This window comes from Anser anser (genome assembly GCF_964211835.1).
Source record: "Anser anser genome assembly, chromosome: 13".
Lineage (NCBI taxonomy): Eukaryota > Metazoa > Chordata > Aves > Anseriformes > Anatidae > Anser > Anser anser.
The window spans coordinates 21,634,763-21,652,089 of NC_139734.1; the positions used below are offsets into that span (position 1 = coordinate 21,634,763).

The 17,327-nt window shown below is 54.7% G+C and overlaps 1 protein-coding gene and 2 long non-coding RNA genes across 6 annotated transcripts in view; 2 read left to right on the forward strand and 1 right to left on the reverse strand.

The window, feature by feature from the left end:
- Nucleotides 1–4,348: 4,348 nt before the first annotated feature.
- Nucleotides 4,349–14,917, reverse strand: LOC310880944. Of its 2 annotated transcripts, none has more exons than XR_014572003.1 (2): nt 14,721–14,917; nt 4,349–8,484 (listed from the first exon to the last, which is right to left on the reverse strand). It is a non-coding gene; the product is annotated as an uncharacterized lncRNA (long non-coding RNA). The 2 variants fall into 2 exon arrangements; XR_014572004.1 differs by lacking the exon at nt 14,721–14,917 and adding an exon at nt 12,504–14,170.
- Nucleotides 8,493–11,244, forward strand: LOC310880945. The gene is made up of 3 exons (XR_014572005.1): nt 8,493–9,286; nt 9,844–10,157; nt 11,211–11,244. It is a non-coding gene; the product is annotated as an uncharacterized lncRNA (long non-coding RNA).
- The window catches only part of BRWD3 (bromodomain and WD repeat domain containing 3), a 55,135-nt gene continuing 52,181 nt past the window's right edge, over nt 14,374–17,327 (forward strand). For 2 of the 3 annotated variants that reach the window (XM_083797484.1, XM_083797485.1), the window contains exons 1-4: nt 14,374–14,615; nt 14,710–14,768; nt 14,927–14,956; nt 15,218–15,277. In XM_083797484.1, coding sequence (XP_083653610.1) covers nt 14,579–14,615; nt 14,710–14,768; nt 14,927–14,956; nt 15,218–15,277 — 186 coding nt within the window. In that variant the 5' untranslated portion in view covers nt 14,374–14,578. Of the gene's footprint in view, nt 14,616–14,709; nt 14,769–14,926; nt 14,957–15,217; nt 15,278–15,741; nt 16,183–17,327 lie in introns of those variants that run through there. The other variant, XM_083797486.1, reaches the window with a different exon arrangement.

The window sequence follows — 17,327 nt, forward strand, 5'->3', positions numbered from 1 at the left end:
GCAGAACCCGCGCGGTGTCCCATGGGACGTGCGCCCTCCCCCTCCGCCCAGGTGGCGGGGGGGGGCTTGTGTCCGTCCTGCAGGGCGCGAGAAGCGAGAAAACACTCCGCTCCACTTCGCGCGTCTTCCTCAAATGCGCGTGCTCGAAGGGCAAGGAACAGCAGTGCCGTCGCAAACTCCACTGCAGCCCGCAGACGTTCCTCTGTCAGGCTGAACACGGTGAGGGTTTCCTTCTTAAACCTTTGTATAAACCGCGCTGGATGAACAGCGGTGGCTGCAATTCAACGCCGCGCTCCTAAAAAGAACGGCGCCCCTCTCCTCTCCTGTAACCCTTCAGCCCCACACCTGGAACTTGCTGGACGTTCAAATCCAGGTAGCGTTGTCCAGCATCATCCTGTATCAACCCTTCCTGCTTCGAGCGTGCCAGTTCGGCTCAGCTGCCTTCTCTGGTTGAAATCCGGTACCTTACACGCTTCTCGTAACTAGATTCAGATTTGTGGTAACCTGGGACTTGCACAAGCTTTTTAGAAACACACGCGCACGGGTCTGGGGGCATTCGGTGCCGTAGCTGGAGCTGTGCGGCCTGGCTGCTGCGTGTGCGAGGCTGCAGCGAAGGACGGAGGAGCTGGGCCTCGCACTGAGAGCCCGACCTTCTGCAAAGCGGGCTGGAAACGATCCGCGCTGGGACACCCCGAGGAAAGGTCCCACGAGAAGAGCCTGACGAAACCCAGCGCAGGAAGCACGGGGACTTTTACCGCTCTTAGCTGTGAAAACCCAAACCCAAACACGCACCTTTCTTTCGTAACCCCGTGCGGGCGGGCAGCCGGAGCTGGGGAGGGCTCCGGGCAGGGGCCCGGCTGCCACAAGCTTCCCCCCTGGGCTAGGCAGGCCCAGCAGCGTTGGTGGCATTGGGACACACGTGCCGATGCCTTCAGGTCTTCGTGTTTGCCCGTTTTATCTATGGGAAGCCTCGGCCCTAGCTTGGAGCACCAGGTTTCCGCGTTACCGCCGGGGCTCATCCCAGAGGCGCAGGCTCCCCGCTCTGCTTCTCACTCCTGGGGTGTCCCGACGCCGGCAGGCGAAGGGTGCGAGCCCCCAGCCTCTGCCTGGAGCCCCCTTGGAGTGTTTTAATCGCCTTACACCAAGATCTGCATGACAAAACCACCGGCTCGAGCCCATTTTGGTGATCACTTGCACCAGAAACCTTCTGAGTTTCATCAAAAGCTTGGATGATTTTAGGGGCTAGGTTTTTATTCATTACAGCATTGGCTGACAAAACCCATTACCTCATCTAGTTGGAAGAGAAATTCTCTGCAGCTGCTTGTGTGGCGCGGGGGGTTTTGTTTAAAAAAAAAAAATCAGACAGATTTTTGTTTCATTCTTTCAGGGCAATTTTCCTTCAAATTGCTGCAAAACTGTATGCTAAAAGGCTTCAGAAGTGGAAAGGAAAAGGGCAGCGCGCAGCAGTTTTAACCGTTCTTTTTTTTTTTTTTTAATTTCCTTTCCAAAGACCTGGGGGGGGGGGAAAATAGCCCCATTACCCGGCACATCCAGCGCCCAGCGAGGCGTGAGGAGCGCAGCCCCGTGCCGTGGCCGTGGCAGATGGCACCAGGCGGGCGGGAGGGCTCCTGCCCCGCCACCAGCCCGCACCGCTAATTGCTGCCGGAGCCCGGCGGGACCGCGTGGAGGGAAGGCGAAGCAACGCTTCCCCTCCCTGCTTCGTGGGGCCGGGGGACGTGGGGCCGGCGCTGGCCGTGGGGTGTCCCCGTGCCTGGTGCTCGCCCTGCCCCAAGGGGCTCGGCTGGCGCTGCGAAGCCGAGCTCGTTGCGGCCCCGCGAGGAAACGTGAGGGGAGAGGCAGCGCCTGGAGCCCGCTGCTGGCATCGCAACGCGACGCACCGCTCAGTTATTTACCGCTGCCACGGCGTCCAACCAGCCCGTGCCACCCCCTCGCCTGGTGCTAGAGCCCCGTCTGCTCTTCCTGCCTCACCGGTTGCTTCCAGCGTTTTGTAACGTTAAATAATCGCACGTCTCGTAGTCCGGTTTCCTTGTTTCGGTACAAAACAAGTGGCTGGAAGTATGTGTTTCTGCTTTCTGTTGGAACGGGTGCCAACCCCACACAAAGCAAGATTTATGAAGTGCGCACGTAGTACCGTGAAAAAATATTCAAGTTCCTCATCCGCTGTGACAGAGAGGGAAAAATCCGTGTCCACGTGGCTGTGTGTCACAGGTGATTGCCGCTGCTTCTGTCCAGCGTCTCCAAACAGGGGAAAACCTGCCTGTTGCTCCCGGCTGGCTGACACTGGGGTCCCTGTCCGGGCAGAGGGAGCGGTGATGCTCTGCCCGGCCAGCGCGTAGGGGTTTCCAGCAAACAGAGGTGTCTGTTCAGGGCAGCAAACGGCTCCAGGCTGTGAGCGACCCTCAGAGCCCGCACGAGCCTACTCCTCGGTTGTGCTCCAGGTCCAGAAACCGCTTTTGTAGTGAACTCCCCAGATAACTTACATTTGCTCTCTTTCATTCTCTTGCTTATCGTGCCCCTCCGGAGAGTCGGTTTTGTGCAACGCGGGAGTAAAGCCAGCCTCTTCTGAGCCCCTCACACGCCGACACCAAATCGCTCGCACGTGCTGGGAACCAAAGCGCGCGGGAGCGAAGCTGCGCTGGATGCAAGGGGCCGGCTGCGAGCGGGCCCCCGGCGCGGCTCTCGGGGCGTTGGCAGAGCTGCAGCACCCCGCACAACGCGCAGCCCCGACGCCGCGCTGCCGGAATAACCGAGGTCTGCCCTGGGACACGAGTGCGGCCCAGCGTCGGCTGCTGCATCCGCTTCTGCTCTAGGAACAGGATAAGTGATCGCAGGAGGCCAAACAGAAATCATTTCTTTTAACAGGAGAACTGCTTGGGTAGTGCAGCTTGAGAGGAAGCTGCACTAGGTTTCTGGGCGCTGCAATGAATTAGCAGTAGGTATTACACCCGTTACCCACTCCCCAGCCACGGCAAGAGCAGCTCGGGGATGACCGCTGCGTTTCCCTGCCAGGTGAGCGGCATGGATGTGCCGAGTCTTGGCGTCACATGAGTTTCACTGACCGGTTTTGAGACATTTTAACTGTATCCCAGAAAAAAATGGGTCCTAACTTTAGGAGAAGGCAGCACTCAGCCATAAAGAAGCCACGGGAGAGGGGCCCGGAGCTCAGCATCCTTGCTGCAGGGCAGCGGCATCTCCCCGTCCGGCCACCCAGCGAGAAGCGGCCTCTGGGCAGTGAGGACAAGGCGGCTGAGGTGTCGGGGGCTATGAACTAACCACCAGCTTGCCATGCCGACGCCATCACCTGGGGAGTTTCCTTCGGTGATGGAGATTTGGTTGGGTTAGGTTTATATTTTGTCTCGGAGAGAAATTGATTTCCTTAATAGGTCAAGAGTTTGGGCGGCTGAAATGAAGAGGACGGGCTCTTCCTTCCTGCTCCCTGAGGATGTAGGGCTGCTTTCCAATGCACATTTGATATTAAGGTGAGTTACTTTGTTGCCATGGCAATATTATTCAGGTTTTTGAAACGCCACAGTTTTGGTTTCTTCTAGGCCACGCTTGTCACAAGCAGTCAGGATCCCGAGCCCCATCCCTTGGAGAGCTGCCCTACAGGGCGCTGCCAAACGCCCTGGGACTTCGGCTCGGATGTGCACGACAGAGCATCGCCCGCCTCTGCTAAAGCCCTGCGACACGGCACGGCCGGACGGACAAACGGACAAGGGGAGAGCCACGGGGGCGAGGGTGCTGGGGAGGGGGCAAAACGCAGCCTGAAAGCGGCTCCTCCGCTCGGCTCTTCCCCTGCCTGCCCAGGCTTTGCTCAGGCTGTGAGACAGCGCAAGGTCGAAGAAAACCCAGCGGCTTTACTAATTAACACTTATTAACGACGCTTATCTGGTCGTGTTGCGGTTGTGCTCCGTCTCCCTCCAGGCTCCGGTGCGCCGCGCAGCCGGCACGCGTCCAGTAACAAAACCTGCGTTTGCCCCAAAGAGCTTGAAATCGACACAAATCCTATTTGCGGCCACACAGGTGTCCCATTTCGTTACTCCGTGGCTCCCAGGCCTAATGAATTTATTTTCTCACTAGAACTGCCCTAAAACAAAGACTTTAAATACTTCAGGACTCCTTTTAGAGGGGACGGTGTGTAATACCGTTAAGAAATGCACAGGGAAAAGGGATTCCCTGGTACGGAAACAGTCCTGTGGTCATTGGGTGAAACGTGTTCTGTGAATGTCCTGGAAATTAATATTTAATTCTAAATATTTACATATTAAATATTTAAACTAGTCGCATCATTAAGATGTTAAAATATTTAAAGCTAAATCCAAAATGCTTTTTTTTTTTTTTTTGCTATAGTTCTTTTAATTAAAGCAGGCACAGCGTGCCACGTACAAGCTTAAAACCTCTTACATGGGTGCCGTACCACGCATGTGTCTGCCTGCCTGGGCAGCGGTTCCACTGCACAGCCAAAAGCTGGTCAAGGAAATCTTTTTTTTTTCTTGTTTGTTTGCTTTTTTGTTTGTTTGTTTGTTTTAAATTTTGAACAAACCCCGTTGAGATTAACGCGTCAAGGCTGCGTGCACGTAGGAGACCCGAGACCCACGCAAGCCTTCCCGAGATGCAGGCATCTGGCTAAGCCCAGCGGAGATTAAAGCTGCCTGACTGCAGTGCTGCCGTTGCACAAACTCTCACTGAAACGAGCGGGATGCTGGTGACGCCGCTCCCCCGGGAAAAGCTGCGCAGGCAGGAAGAGCGGGCAAGCAAACAACGGGTGCCCGGGTCGGGCGGCGCGATTTGGTGGCGGAGGTGTCGAGGTAATGGCCCTGAGCGCCCGCAGTTAGGTGACATTTCCTTTCTGCGGGGGGAATTACGCCGGCAGAGCCATGACGGTGGCGTTAGAGGCGCTGCTGCTGCTGCGGTTCGGCAGATTACCCACGCGCAGCTCTCCAGTTCCCCGACTGAAAACCGTATGAAGCGAAACGCTGTGCCCAAACACAATAGCAGTCTGGAAGAAAGCGACGGCCTTAACAATGAGTTTCTCTGCTTTTATAGGTTTTGGCAAAGCCCATTGTGTTGTCTTAACGCTCTGTTTTGTATTTGGATTCCTAATATCTTTGACGGGGGGAAGGGTGGAGGGGGCAACCAATTTAATTCGATAATCCCCCTAAGCCTTGCTTAATGCAGTCACTCTATTTTGTGCCTGTGAATTTTATGATGGTATTTTGGGTGGTTGCAGCGCTGCACTGGAAAATGTCCCATCATTTATTTCGCAGCCATCGGAGGGAAATGGCTTGCAGTGCTAAGCAGCCTATTCATTACATTCACATTGTCAAATCCAACAAACTCTGTCGCCCCAGATGTGGCTCTGTGGATCTCGGGGCCGCGGCAGCGATTCATGGAGGAGGTAGCTCGGGGTCTGTGTACAAATTGCCAAAAGGAATACTAAACCTTAAAAGGAACATCAAACCTTAAACAGGAGCTTTCCTCGCTCTGCCAAAAACCTCATTTGGAGCTGGACGGCCGCGGTGAGGCGGGGGCTGAGGGGCACAAGGAAAGTTCCCTGCCTGGGAAGGGTTCTCCTTCCCCAGCTCCTGCGTCCCCACCGGGATGGCGCGGATGCAGCAGGATGGGTCCCCGTAGCTCCCACACCATGACTGCATCTCAGGCTGTTTGCTCTCGGGACGGACTGGGTGAAACTGCTGCAAGGCGAAAGTTCCAGCTGGGGCTTTTCTCCTGTTGCTTTCCTCTCCCGACAGGGAGGGAGTGTTGGTATGAAACACAAGACCAGACTTTCTCAAAGCATCTCACGAGCCTCTGTTCTGCCTAAATTCCTTTGCTCAGCTCCCAGCACTCTGATGTTCGCTCCGGCCTGACGTTTGATCCAGCTGCGTTCAGGGATTAGTGAATAAACCCCCACCAGGAGGCTGGCACTGCCACCCATGGGATTTCTCAATGCCCCTTTTGGGGGTACGTGGGTGAATGTTCCTTGGCCATCCTGGAAGCATCTCAGGAAGGGCTGCAGCAGAGACACGCAGCGCAAATACAAGGGGAGTGGCTGGTACAGCTGATACGCAGCAGCACCAAAGCCAAGCGGGAAGGAGGATTCGTAGGAGAGGTCAAGGTCTGAAAGAGCTGCCAGACTGCCAGAGGAACAGAAGAAAGCAGGGTGTCCACGGAGACATCCCAGAGAGCAGAGGAGACCCTCAACAGGAACACGGCAGGACTCCTTTAGGCTTAAGGAACTGCCCAGGAATGTGGAGAATAAAAAGATGTTTGTGGTTTTTTTTTTGCCTATACAGTCTGTGCAATTGTCTTCTATGCTTATTATTATCCAGCAGTAAGAACGCAACACCTTGTGAAATAAAGACTGGTGTCTGGAATTCTGTCTGTAAGGCTCCCATTTGTCTTTTGCATCTTCACCTCACATACGCTGGTTCCCCATGTTAGTTTCCATCTAGAAACTCATGGACTTCATAAACCCGAAAGAAAAGCTTTCTTTACTGGTGTAGAGGAGAGGAAAGGGAACAGCCAAAAGGGTAAGTACTTGCAGGTGTTGAATAACACTTTACCAGAGATTAAATTAAATTATTCTTTTCTATCAAGAAAAGCTTTAAGGGAGCTCCCGTAACTGTGAGTCATCTTCAGATGGATACAGCAGAGAAAACAGAGATTCTAGCAAGCTGTATCTAAAGCCCTAATTGTTTAAGGCAAAAAAAAAAAAAATGTTACCAAAGATCAGAAGCTGGAAGGCTGTTGGAGAACGTATACATCCACTAAACGATGGGAGTTGAAGATCTAAGGGAAACACGTAGGTCGCTGTTTTCTGCAGAGGAATTGATGGCGGTTTCCATGTCAAAGCCTTTCTTTACAAGGGGTAAGATGGAGAAAACGCCTCAAACTGAAGATCTGTAGACAAGGCTTTAAGCCAAATAAATAAAATCAAGGGCAACAAAATTCCAGTATGGAATAGCACTTACCAAGAGCTCTAGAGAAGCACTCAAATACAGATTTAGATCTGGCCGTTTAACTCTGGTTTGCAGCCCATCGTCTAGATCAGGCTTGATATTAAGGGAATAGAAGGAGAAATGAAACTGAGCTGTGATAAATGCAAAATAATGCCAATGGGAGAGTGGGAGCCTTAACTACAAAGATGCAGAAATGGGCTCTGACCTAACACAACTCAGTGAGGAGATCTTGGCATCGCTGCGCTGACATTTTCATAGCGCTACGCACAGCGCTCAGAGGCAGTCAAAGGCAAACAGACCATAAAGAATTATTAGGGAGGAAATGGAGAACAAATAAAAACAAGCGTTGTTGTGCCAGCATACGGCCCTGTGGCGTACCCGCCTCGACACTTGGTGCGGCTTCAGACCTCTCATCTCCAAATGGCCTCAACGGCACTAGAAAAGGTGGGGAAAGACAACGGGAGGGAGCAGTGCTTTGTGAGAGCTGCCTTACGGGGTGGGGTTAAATAGGGTAGGACTTTCTTATTTGGAGGAGCAGCCTGAAAGGGAATGTGGTCCAGGTGCCTGAACAGCACGGTGAAGGGGGAACGGCTGCTCCTGGCCGCACAGACTCCAGGAGGCGCTGAAGGAAGTTAGGGGGTACAGAGCTGAAGCACCCCAAGGAAGCACTTCCCAAAGCCAGGCACAACCCAGTTTGGGAGCTTACCCTGGGCACCTGCACTGGACCCCGCTGACACGCAGGCAGGACGGAGGGTGCCATGGATCCTCTCTGGTTTATTCACACGTGGCTGATGGCGAGTGGTTAGGGGTGCAGGTACACCCCTTGCCTTCCTTCCTCCGCACCTCCAAATATTTAATTTGGTTTGGGTTTCATCGTGTTGGTGCTATTAAGTGACTCACAGAACTCATTTCATTTTCCTCCTCATCAGACTGCAGCATTAGTTTTATTGGTGACTGAATTTTTTTTATAAACTTGGACTCCTGTGGGCAAACTTGTAAAAGACAGTTTTCTAATTCGTCACCTCATGCGGTAATTTATATTTAATTTCTATTTGTTATAAGACTCTATTATAAAGGTAGTAATGAGCTTATTTGCAATATTTACAACTTATGGCTATCAATAAATAGATAAAAAACAATTCGAAGACTTTATACTTCTTTTTTTTCAATAGAAAACCCCAGCGCTTTTAAAAACTCTTACGAACTTTGTTGACCCCTTCACAAAAATACCTGTTACTTCTGTAAAACTGAGAAACAGAATTAAAACACAAACATCCTGACAACTTAGCAGAGAAAGGGGACGGGGTACATGGAGGCATCATTCTATGTAAGTTATCTGCCTGGCTGACGGAGTGACAGTGCCATTTGCATACCCAGCTACGCGGGGACAGCCGTGATGAATCCCCAGCCGCACAGGCAGACGCCGTGTGCTCAGACTGCAAAGCTATGGAGTGCCTCCGCTCCTCGGCGCTTGCAGGAAAGGCCGAAAATGCAGGATCAGGCCCTGAAAAAAAAAAAAGAAAAAAAGAATTCTTTAAAAAATATCCAGCGGGATTTGGATTTGGTGAGTTAGGCAGGAAACGCTGGGCAGCATTTCTGGGGGAGAGCCCTTTGTGCAGCGCTCGCCCCCAGAAGCGAGCAGGGCAGTAGCCATTTGCATGAGAAGGACGGCGCTGAGCAGCTGGAGCGCTGGGCACCACGGGCATCGAGTCAAAGCCGAGCTCCTGGCCAAAGAGGGTCAGAATCGGGCCCTTAGACACGGCTGTGGACGACTGCAATTGCAATAACAGCGGTGACGAAAGCTACGTTGTCGCTTGCAACTATTAGTAATTTTCCTGCTAAGAAAACTTGCCGAGTTCCAGGCACTTTGGGGTTTGAGGTCGAGCTCCAGTGGTGCAGATCTGACCGGGGTGCTGGCGTTATTTACCTGCCCTTCCGTTCACGGAGCACGGAGCTCCACGGGCGGCTGTCGCCCGTTCTCACACGCGTTCCATCCGTATTCGCAATTTCACATTTCTTTGTACGTAAAATAAAGGCAGCAGCGTTTACGTAACATTCAGAGAGGCCGAATTTCTCGGGGAGCTTCGCAAAGCAAAGCCACCCCAACGGCAGCAGGGGTGTCCACACCGCCCCGCAGATCAGCAGCCAACGCCAGCTAATGGCTGCCGTAAGAAATCTGCGCTGCGCATCGCTCGCGGGGCGACGGAGGAGACCCCCCTCCAGGCAAGGTGGCATTTTGGGGTCTGGCGAAGGGGATTCGAGATTGGCGAGCGGAAGAACCAGCACATTTACACCACGAGGAACGAGTAAGCCGTGAACTCGGAGGAACTGTTGTAAGGCAGAATTTAGAAACAAAGGAGCGTCCTCCTGGCTGCTCCTCCACAGCCCTTCCCCTGGGATGGTGCTGGGGGCGCCTCTTGGTGCGGAGCACCATCTAGAGGGCACGCCGGGATGATGCAAAAACCGGAATATTTAAAAATAGAAAAAAAAAAAACCTCCTAGAGCAGATCTTATATAATATCTAACAGGTATTTAGGTATTATTTAACTGCTGTAGTCGGGCGAAAAACTGTACGAAGGTGTGGAAATTCGGAGGTTTTCTCCAGCAAGACAGGGTGGTGAGTGGCACACAGCACCTCTGCGCTCAAGCAAATGTGCCTATTTTCGTAATTATTTTGCACCCTGTATTTCCTTAGAATAAACAAGCTATGACACCAAAATTTAATTTTGAGGTTATTGCATTTGGAAATTGTCTTAAAGTAAGCCTTGACTTTTCAACGCCTGTATGTCGTTACCCCTGCGGAGTTCAAAGTGCCGACTCTTAAATTGCTTCTAACCAGCGCTTATTTTCCTATCGGTTACAGAAAACCTCGGATTTCATCTCTGGAACAATTAGCATCCTCGTGTCCCACCTGGCTGCACATGAAAGGCCCTAGAGGAACAGAACGCACACCAAAAAGTTGGGCAAAAAATACTCAAAAAAAGCCCCAAATGTTTAACTTCCTGCAGCCCTTAAATCCAGACGGGTTCAGAGGCACGCATCCCCATCCACGTTTCCTGAAGAGGACAGGTTCAGTCCGGGTAGGATCCAGCACACCTGCGTGACTCTAATCTCAGCTGCCCTCTCTGATCTGCAGCCACGCTGCATTTCTGTCCGGTTCGGACAAAACTGCATCAGGTACGTTTTTACACCCTGTTGAGGCTATAAAGCAGCAGGCTAGCTTTGACTCATCAGGAAAGGATAACGATAAATAAAAGAAAGACTCACTCACTCGGTGCTACAGGCCGACCAAGGGGAAGATAATTTAGTGGTTAAATTAGAGAGAGCTAAACTCTGTTTACTTGCATTTGCTCACAACTACAGCGTTAAGACGAGAGGCAACAGAGCCAAGCTGGAGCATGGGAAATTCAGATAAGGAAATGATTTTGTGGCGTGAGGGTGGCCAAAGACTGGGACTGGAACTGGCTGGGTTGCCCGGGCAGGTTGTGCAATCCTCCCTCCTTGGGCAAGGCCCCGAGCAGCCGATAGGATCAGAGCTGCTCTGCGCAGGAGGGCGAGTGGATGACCTTCGAGGTCTCCTCCAACCTAAATTATTCCGTAATTCCGTGAAACAGCCCAGCGAAGCACTGTGAGCCGACTGTGCTGCAAACTCATTTAATGGAGAGCGTTGGAAAATAAAGGGAGATGTCTCGTTTCTGGTAAAGAAGGGTACATTAATCAAAAGGCATAAACATCTTGAATCTGTAACCTTTACGTGGAGTGACATGCATATAGAGAGATGCTATGCTGGGGAACCAGGGTCCTCACTAGTAACAAGAAATGTCAGTAAGAAGGCAGAAAGGCAGAGCTAAGTGAGGCTGTGGAAGTATGAAACAGGCATCTGCACGCATGAAATGAAAATCTCCTAAACCAAATTAACTTATGACCCGCACCTTGAACATCAGCACAATCTCTTTCACAGTGATAGTCTCCATGATACTCTCCCAGTACACATCCAGCACTTGTTGTCCATCCTTCAGGCTTTCCACAGATATCAGTTTGTGATAATCTACGCCCTGTCTTGCCAGGAGGCATGGGAGAGAGGCAGCTAGCCCTGCAATGTTTGACAAGTTTGGCCATGGCAGCGCAGGACTGCTTTTACTCTGTGGGTCAGTGTCTGAACTGAGGGTTTATCCAAAGGTTTCCACTCTCAAAATCCTTCAAAGGCTTTCCTTTTTATTTTTTTTCCAGGAAAATGAATAAATAAAGTAAATAAATAAATAAATAAATAAAAGAGGAAGCATGGAAAGAAATTGTTACAATCCTGCTTCTTCCCTACAGCTTCTCTGGTTTTGGATACCCCTGTGGTTCACCTGCAAGAGCACCGTGTCGGTATGCTCCTCCCCGGCCCTCCGCGCTGCTGTTGGCATTCACGTAACAGCATTCTGCTCTGGAGAAACACGAATAAGCACTAGCATAAAATCTGGCTTTCAGGAGGAGATTTACTATCACTCCCCAGCACGCTGCCTCTTGGACGCGGCGGCTCCAGAAAGAGATGAGTCACGGAGATCTGCAGCGTGCTGTGGAAGTGGAGCTCCCAGGGAACGAAGGCTACGCTCGGAGCTGGGCACTGCTCACCAGAAAGGTGACTCCTCGAGGGAAGAACCCAGGAGAAGCGGGAAGAGTTACCTGCCACAGAGCTCACAGCAACCCTAGGGAATAAGAGAGCAACTGGGAGAACGTTAACACCACGAAGCCGTGGCGCCACAGGACCGGCAATGAGGATGGAGGTCACTGCAGAGCCGGAAAGCACAGCCGGAATCGCTGCGAAGGAGCCTGGGGTTGCACAACGGCTGCTGCGGGCATGACTAACGCGCTGTTGGGACTTGACCTGAATGCAGGCCGCTGGGCTGCGCACCCGCACCCGGCAACGAACACCTACCACATAGCTGCGGGATTACTAACGTGCGCCCTTCCTGTTGATGCACGAAGCGCAGCACTTGCACCACGGAGCACCTCGGAGTCCCGGGTGTAAAAGCGCCTCGGCCAACAGCGAGACTTCTGGTCTGAAGTGTGGGAAGGACGCAAGGGACAGACAAGCTTACTTCGGGAATATTTTCTATCACAGGCTTTCAATTTGAGAGCCCGTTTTATTTACTGTAGAAGTTCCCATTGGCTCTAGACGGCCTTAAGAGAATAATCGGGCCCGTTGTGGTGGTACGGCTTTATTTGCTGCTGCCTCCGAGCTTAAATAACAGCAAATTGCGAGGAGAGAGGCTCAGTAAGGTGCCAAAGAAATGCGCCACGTTCATAAAGAAATACCCTAGGTAACTGTTACCACTGGAACACATTAGGACGGGGTGCTGTAGAGTATTCATGGTGCTGTGTTTCCTCTTGATGTAGAACATGTAGACATTTAGCTCAGAAAGACTGAAATGTACTTTTAGGGCACATTGCACTACGTTTCCTGTGTTTTTCCTTTGCATTCCTGGCACACAAAGCAAGATGAGCTTGCAATCATCAGATAGGAGGGAGAAACATTACCTCTACAGGTACGGAACATCCGAGGGTTCTTTTCCTCCCTGGCACTGTTTCCAGAACTGCTGTTTTACACTGTAACTCTCACAGGAACTGCAGGGCACACTTCAAAGCCTCCTGTGTAACGCTGGAAGAGTTGTTACTACCAAAAAGCCCCCAGAACTGAGGTTTGCAGCTTGGTGAGGTGACAATCATGAATCTGCCTTAAAAAAGATTCCAAGAGCTACGATGATACGCAGGGAGGCTTTTTTTACCTCTCTCTTTCGTTCTCTCTCTCTCTCTCTTTCTTTTCTTTCTTTCTTTCTTTCTTTTTCCTTTTTCTGGCTATTTAAACTCTCATTAGCAACTTGAGAACTTCAGAGGATGAAGAAAACAAGGTCTATGCATCATCCAGTTAATCTGAGCTCCTGCTGCAATTTCCACGCCCGTATTAAGGTGCAGGCGAATTACGCAGAGCAGCTGAATGTCAAACACCTGACTCGTTCTCGAGAGGGCTCCTGGCACTTGGTCTGGTGCCTTGAAACATCCTGAGCAGGCTGCCAGCAGGAAGGACTGCGTCCTCGCGGTAATAGCAGGAAGAACTCTGAAACAGCACTTCACAGAAAGCCTAGTCATGCATATAGGCTATAAATATATGCAAAAATGAATTTATTCTTAATGTTTCAACTGCATTGATTTGCTATGATTCAGCTCTTGGTATTCAAAGCATGAAGATGAGTTGTCTTTTTTATTTATTTTTTCAGTTATGACAATGATTGTTACACTGCCAAGGCTCAGGAAACTGTTGAATGCCAGGTCTTTATGGCAGCAAAAAACAATTTGACACTAAGGAACTGTCCTTTCACTTAGTGTTTTAGCAACTTATCTCGGAAATGGAACAGATTTCTGAAGTTTTGACAGGATGCTTCCCATGGAAAAGTGACTTGTTTCCCTTAGGAATATCTACAGGGATCAATATTGCACCTTTTTTTCTTTGGAGAGAGCATGTGCCACACCAGCCACGTCTTTATTTCCCGGACAGTGGGAGGAAACAATTGTGATTTGGCTCCTAAAGCCACCCCACGTCCCGTAACCTTGGCAGGGCTGCGTCCTCTGGGTGTTTATCCCTGACTTTGCGTGCTGAGGCGATGACGCCCTGATAACAGCGGGTGCCACGTACCGATGGCTAGCAGTTCCTATTCATGTTCCAGTCGGGCACAGAAGGGCAATTCCTGGGCACCCACAACGCATCGATTTGTCTCGAGCACCTTTGCATTTGTTGGAGGAGCTCCCCTTTGGTTTGTGCCAGGTGCGCAGGAGCACTTGGGGGGGGGCCTGTCCTCCAACGTTCTGTCTTGAGCATACTTGCGTTTATGGTGGATGCAACGGAGAAAAACAACTTCAGAGAAAAAGACTTCGTGAGCCTAACTGGGGAAGGTTATTTGCTTTAGTTGTGGCGCGTCACCCCGCGCTGCGCACCCAGCACAACGCCCCCTCGGCCCTTGCTGCTGCAGCCGGGGCTTCCCAAAGGGCAGCCCGCGGTGCTGGGGGGCTGGGGCCTGCTCCCTGCCAGCCGCAGCCCCCCGCTGCCTCGCACCGACACCCCGAGGCGCACCCCGGCTGCCCGGGGGCTCTCGTTCCGGGCCGGGCCCGTGCGGGGAGGCCCCGGGGCGCGGCCTAGGCCCGGCGGGGAGGCCCCAGGGCGGCGGGGCGGAACCAGGCCTTGCCCGGGCCTCCCCCAGCGGGCCCCGGCCTCGCCCCGCTCCCTCCCCGGGCCCGGCCCGGCCCTGCCCGGCCCTTCCGGCGCGGCGCTCCCCGGCTGCGGGAGGTTCCCGGCAGCTCCCCCGTGCGGCGGGCGGGGCGCCCTGCAGGCCGCTCGGCGCTGCCCGCTGCGGGCCGGGAGAGCCGCGGGGCCGGCGGCGATGCCATGAAGCCGGCGGGGAGCCGCGGCGGGGCGAGCGGCTCCAACACGCACCGGGGCTCGGCCGCGGGGGCTCGGCCGCTGTAGGAGCGGCGACTCCGCGGGGCGCCACCCGCCGCCCCTGCCCCCCCCCCTCCACCACCACCACCACCACCACCCCCGGGGCCTCCTCCGTCGGAGGATGGCGGCAGCGGCCGCCCCGACGCAGCTGGAAGCCGGTGGGTAGCGCTGGCGGCGGGGGCTCGGCGGTCGCCCGGCCGCTTTGTAACCGCGTCCCCTTTTCCTCCCTACCCCCCTTCCCCCCCCCCGCAGAGCTTTACTACCTGATCGCCAGGTTCCTGCAGTCCGGGCCCTGCAAGAAATCCGCCCAGGTGAGCGCGGCTGCGGCGGGGCGGCCGGGCCGGGCGGGGACGGGACGGGACGGGACGGGACGGGACGGGGCAGGAGGGCGGCGGGCGGGCCGGGGGGGAGCCGCGGCGTTGCGGGTGCCGGCCTCACGCCCTTTGTGTGCCGCTGCGTGTCTCCGCAGGTGCTGGTGGAGGAGCTGGAGGAGCACCAGGTAAGGGGCAGCCGGGGGCTGCGCTGCCCCGGCACGGCACAGCCCGGCACGGCACAGCCCGGGGCAGCCCGGCCGCGGGGGCCCGGCGGGCGGCACGGTGCCCGTGCTGGGGAGGGGGGTTGCGGGGGGGGGTCACGGCCGGCGGGGCCGGGCCTTGGGGGGCCGCCCGGGCCGGGGAGGGGGGGGGGGGGGCTCGGAGCTGGCCCCCCCCCCCGGAGGGGTCTGACCGCCGCCCCCGTCCCTCCCCGTCTCACCCCGCAGCTGATTCCCCGGCGCCTGGACTGGCAGGGCAAGGAGCACCGGCGGAGCTTCGAGGACCTGGTGAGCCCACAGCCTCTAAACCCCCCCCTAAACTCCCCCCCCCCCCGGTACCGGCTCCGCGCCCCCCGCCCTCACCGGGACCCCCCTGCCCCGCTGCTCTGCGCCTCACGGGGCCGCGGCTTCACCGGGCCGGGGGCACGGCGGGGAACGGGGCCGGGGCGGGCGTGTGCGAGTGTATGGGGGGGGGAACGGGGGGGTATCGGGGGGCACTTGGGGGGGGGAACCGGGGCCGGGGCTGCCCGCGCTGCGCTATTGTGGGGCCGGGCGGGTTATCTGAGGGCACGTACCGGAGCCCTGCCCGGCGAATGGCGCCGCGCCTTACAAGCCGGAGCGCGGCTGGCGGCGATGTAACGAGGCGGCTGATTGGTTGCGGGGCCGCGGAGGAACTGGTTGGGGGGGGGGTGAGGCCGGGCCGGCGGCGCGGGGCTGCGGCCGAGCCGGGCTGGGCCGGGCAGGGCCGGGGGGGGCCGGGGGTGCCCCGGGGGTGCCGCCTCCAGCCGGGCCCTGCGGGGCCCGGCCCGGGCACAGCCGCCGGTGCCAGGCCCGTGGTCGCGGCCTGCGTGGAAAATGTGGAGAAAAAGCCAAAAACGTGCGAAAAGCCCGGCGGAGCCGTGCCCGGCCCGGCCCGGCATCGCCTCACCGGGGAGCTGGGGGTCTGCTCCCGGCCTCTCCCGCCCGCAGGCTGCGGGTCCTGGTGCGAGAGGTGCTGGCGCTGCCCCGCAGCCTGCTCGGGGGCCGTTGCCCCCCTTCAGCGATGTTAGAGCCGCTCGGGCGCAGGCTGGAGATGAGCCCCTTGCACCGCCTGCGGCCCCTTCCCAAAGCACGCCGAGAACGCCGGGCGAACGCGGTGCCTCAGCGTCCCTCGTGCGGGTAACGCCAGTGCTCCGTGAGCAAACGGCAAGGGAGTAAGTACCGCGTCCAACACCTGCTCAACGCCGTACGTTTCTCCTAGAGAACCCGAGGCCCAGCGACACGCGGGCTGTGTCAGCCTTAGCGGCTGCCTGCACCCGCTGCCCATGCGGGCTGCCGGCAGCGGCAGCAGGAGGTCTGCGTTCAGGCACGCCGGTTTTGCTTCATCAGTTGCGTTGCGTCTGCGTTTTTTTCCTCTCGTTCCGTGGGGCGTGGCTAGGGAAGCCCTCGGAGCTCTTCTGGCGTGCGAGGTGTTGTCGCTGCAGCCACGTACTGCTCTGTAAAATTTCGGAAACAGGGAACGCACGGGCGTGAGGTGGGGCTTGGGATTCATGGGAAGTTGCTTCTTGGTATACAGCATTATCAAAATTCAGTGTAAGGTTTTTGCTTCTGTCTAAAGCTAACCGACGATAATCCTTCCTGACCGCCTCTTTCCTAGTTTGGTTTAACTGTTAACAAGACTTACGGCAAGGGACGGGACCGCTACGTGAGTCCTTGCAGCAAGACTGGTGTAGATGCTAGGTGGGATGAACCGAGCTTCCTTCTATTAATCCTCAGACTGAAGCTTTTACTGTCAAGGATGTTGAAGGAAAGCCTTTTCCTCCCTTTTCTTTGGGCTTGATGTATTTGGAATTTGGACCTTTGAATGCATATGATGGTATATTAACCTAAGCTGCTTGATTTCAGGGCTAGCTAGATGTATGGATGTAATGTTTAGGACAAGGCCTGGGCTGTGAAGAATGAATAACTCTGAGCTTCGTTTTAATGATCTCACTCACCCAGTGAAAAAAAATATAATTACTGACGCTAGCATTTGGGGATGAAGCTTTTTTCTACCCATTTCTCCTGTTCGACTACCTAGAAGCAGGCAAACAAATTCAGTTCCAGTCTTTGCCGAGTGTTGCAACTGTGCTGGGCAGGCGGGCCTGAGATAATTGCATGGGAGTTCACAAACCCAGACAAGTCGGATTTCTTGTTTGTTTGTTTGCCCGATATTCTGCTCCTGCAAATCTGACAAAGGACTTATTGTTCTAATTGCTGATGTTTCAGCTTTGTTTTCCATTCTCAGTTTGGCTGTTTAGGCTGGCGTTGGTACTTCTGGGGGGATATGCTGATACTCCTGCTGTTGAGGGTGTTGGTA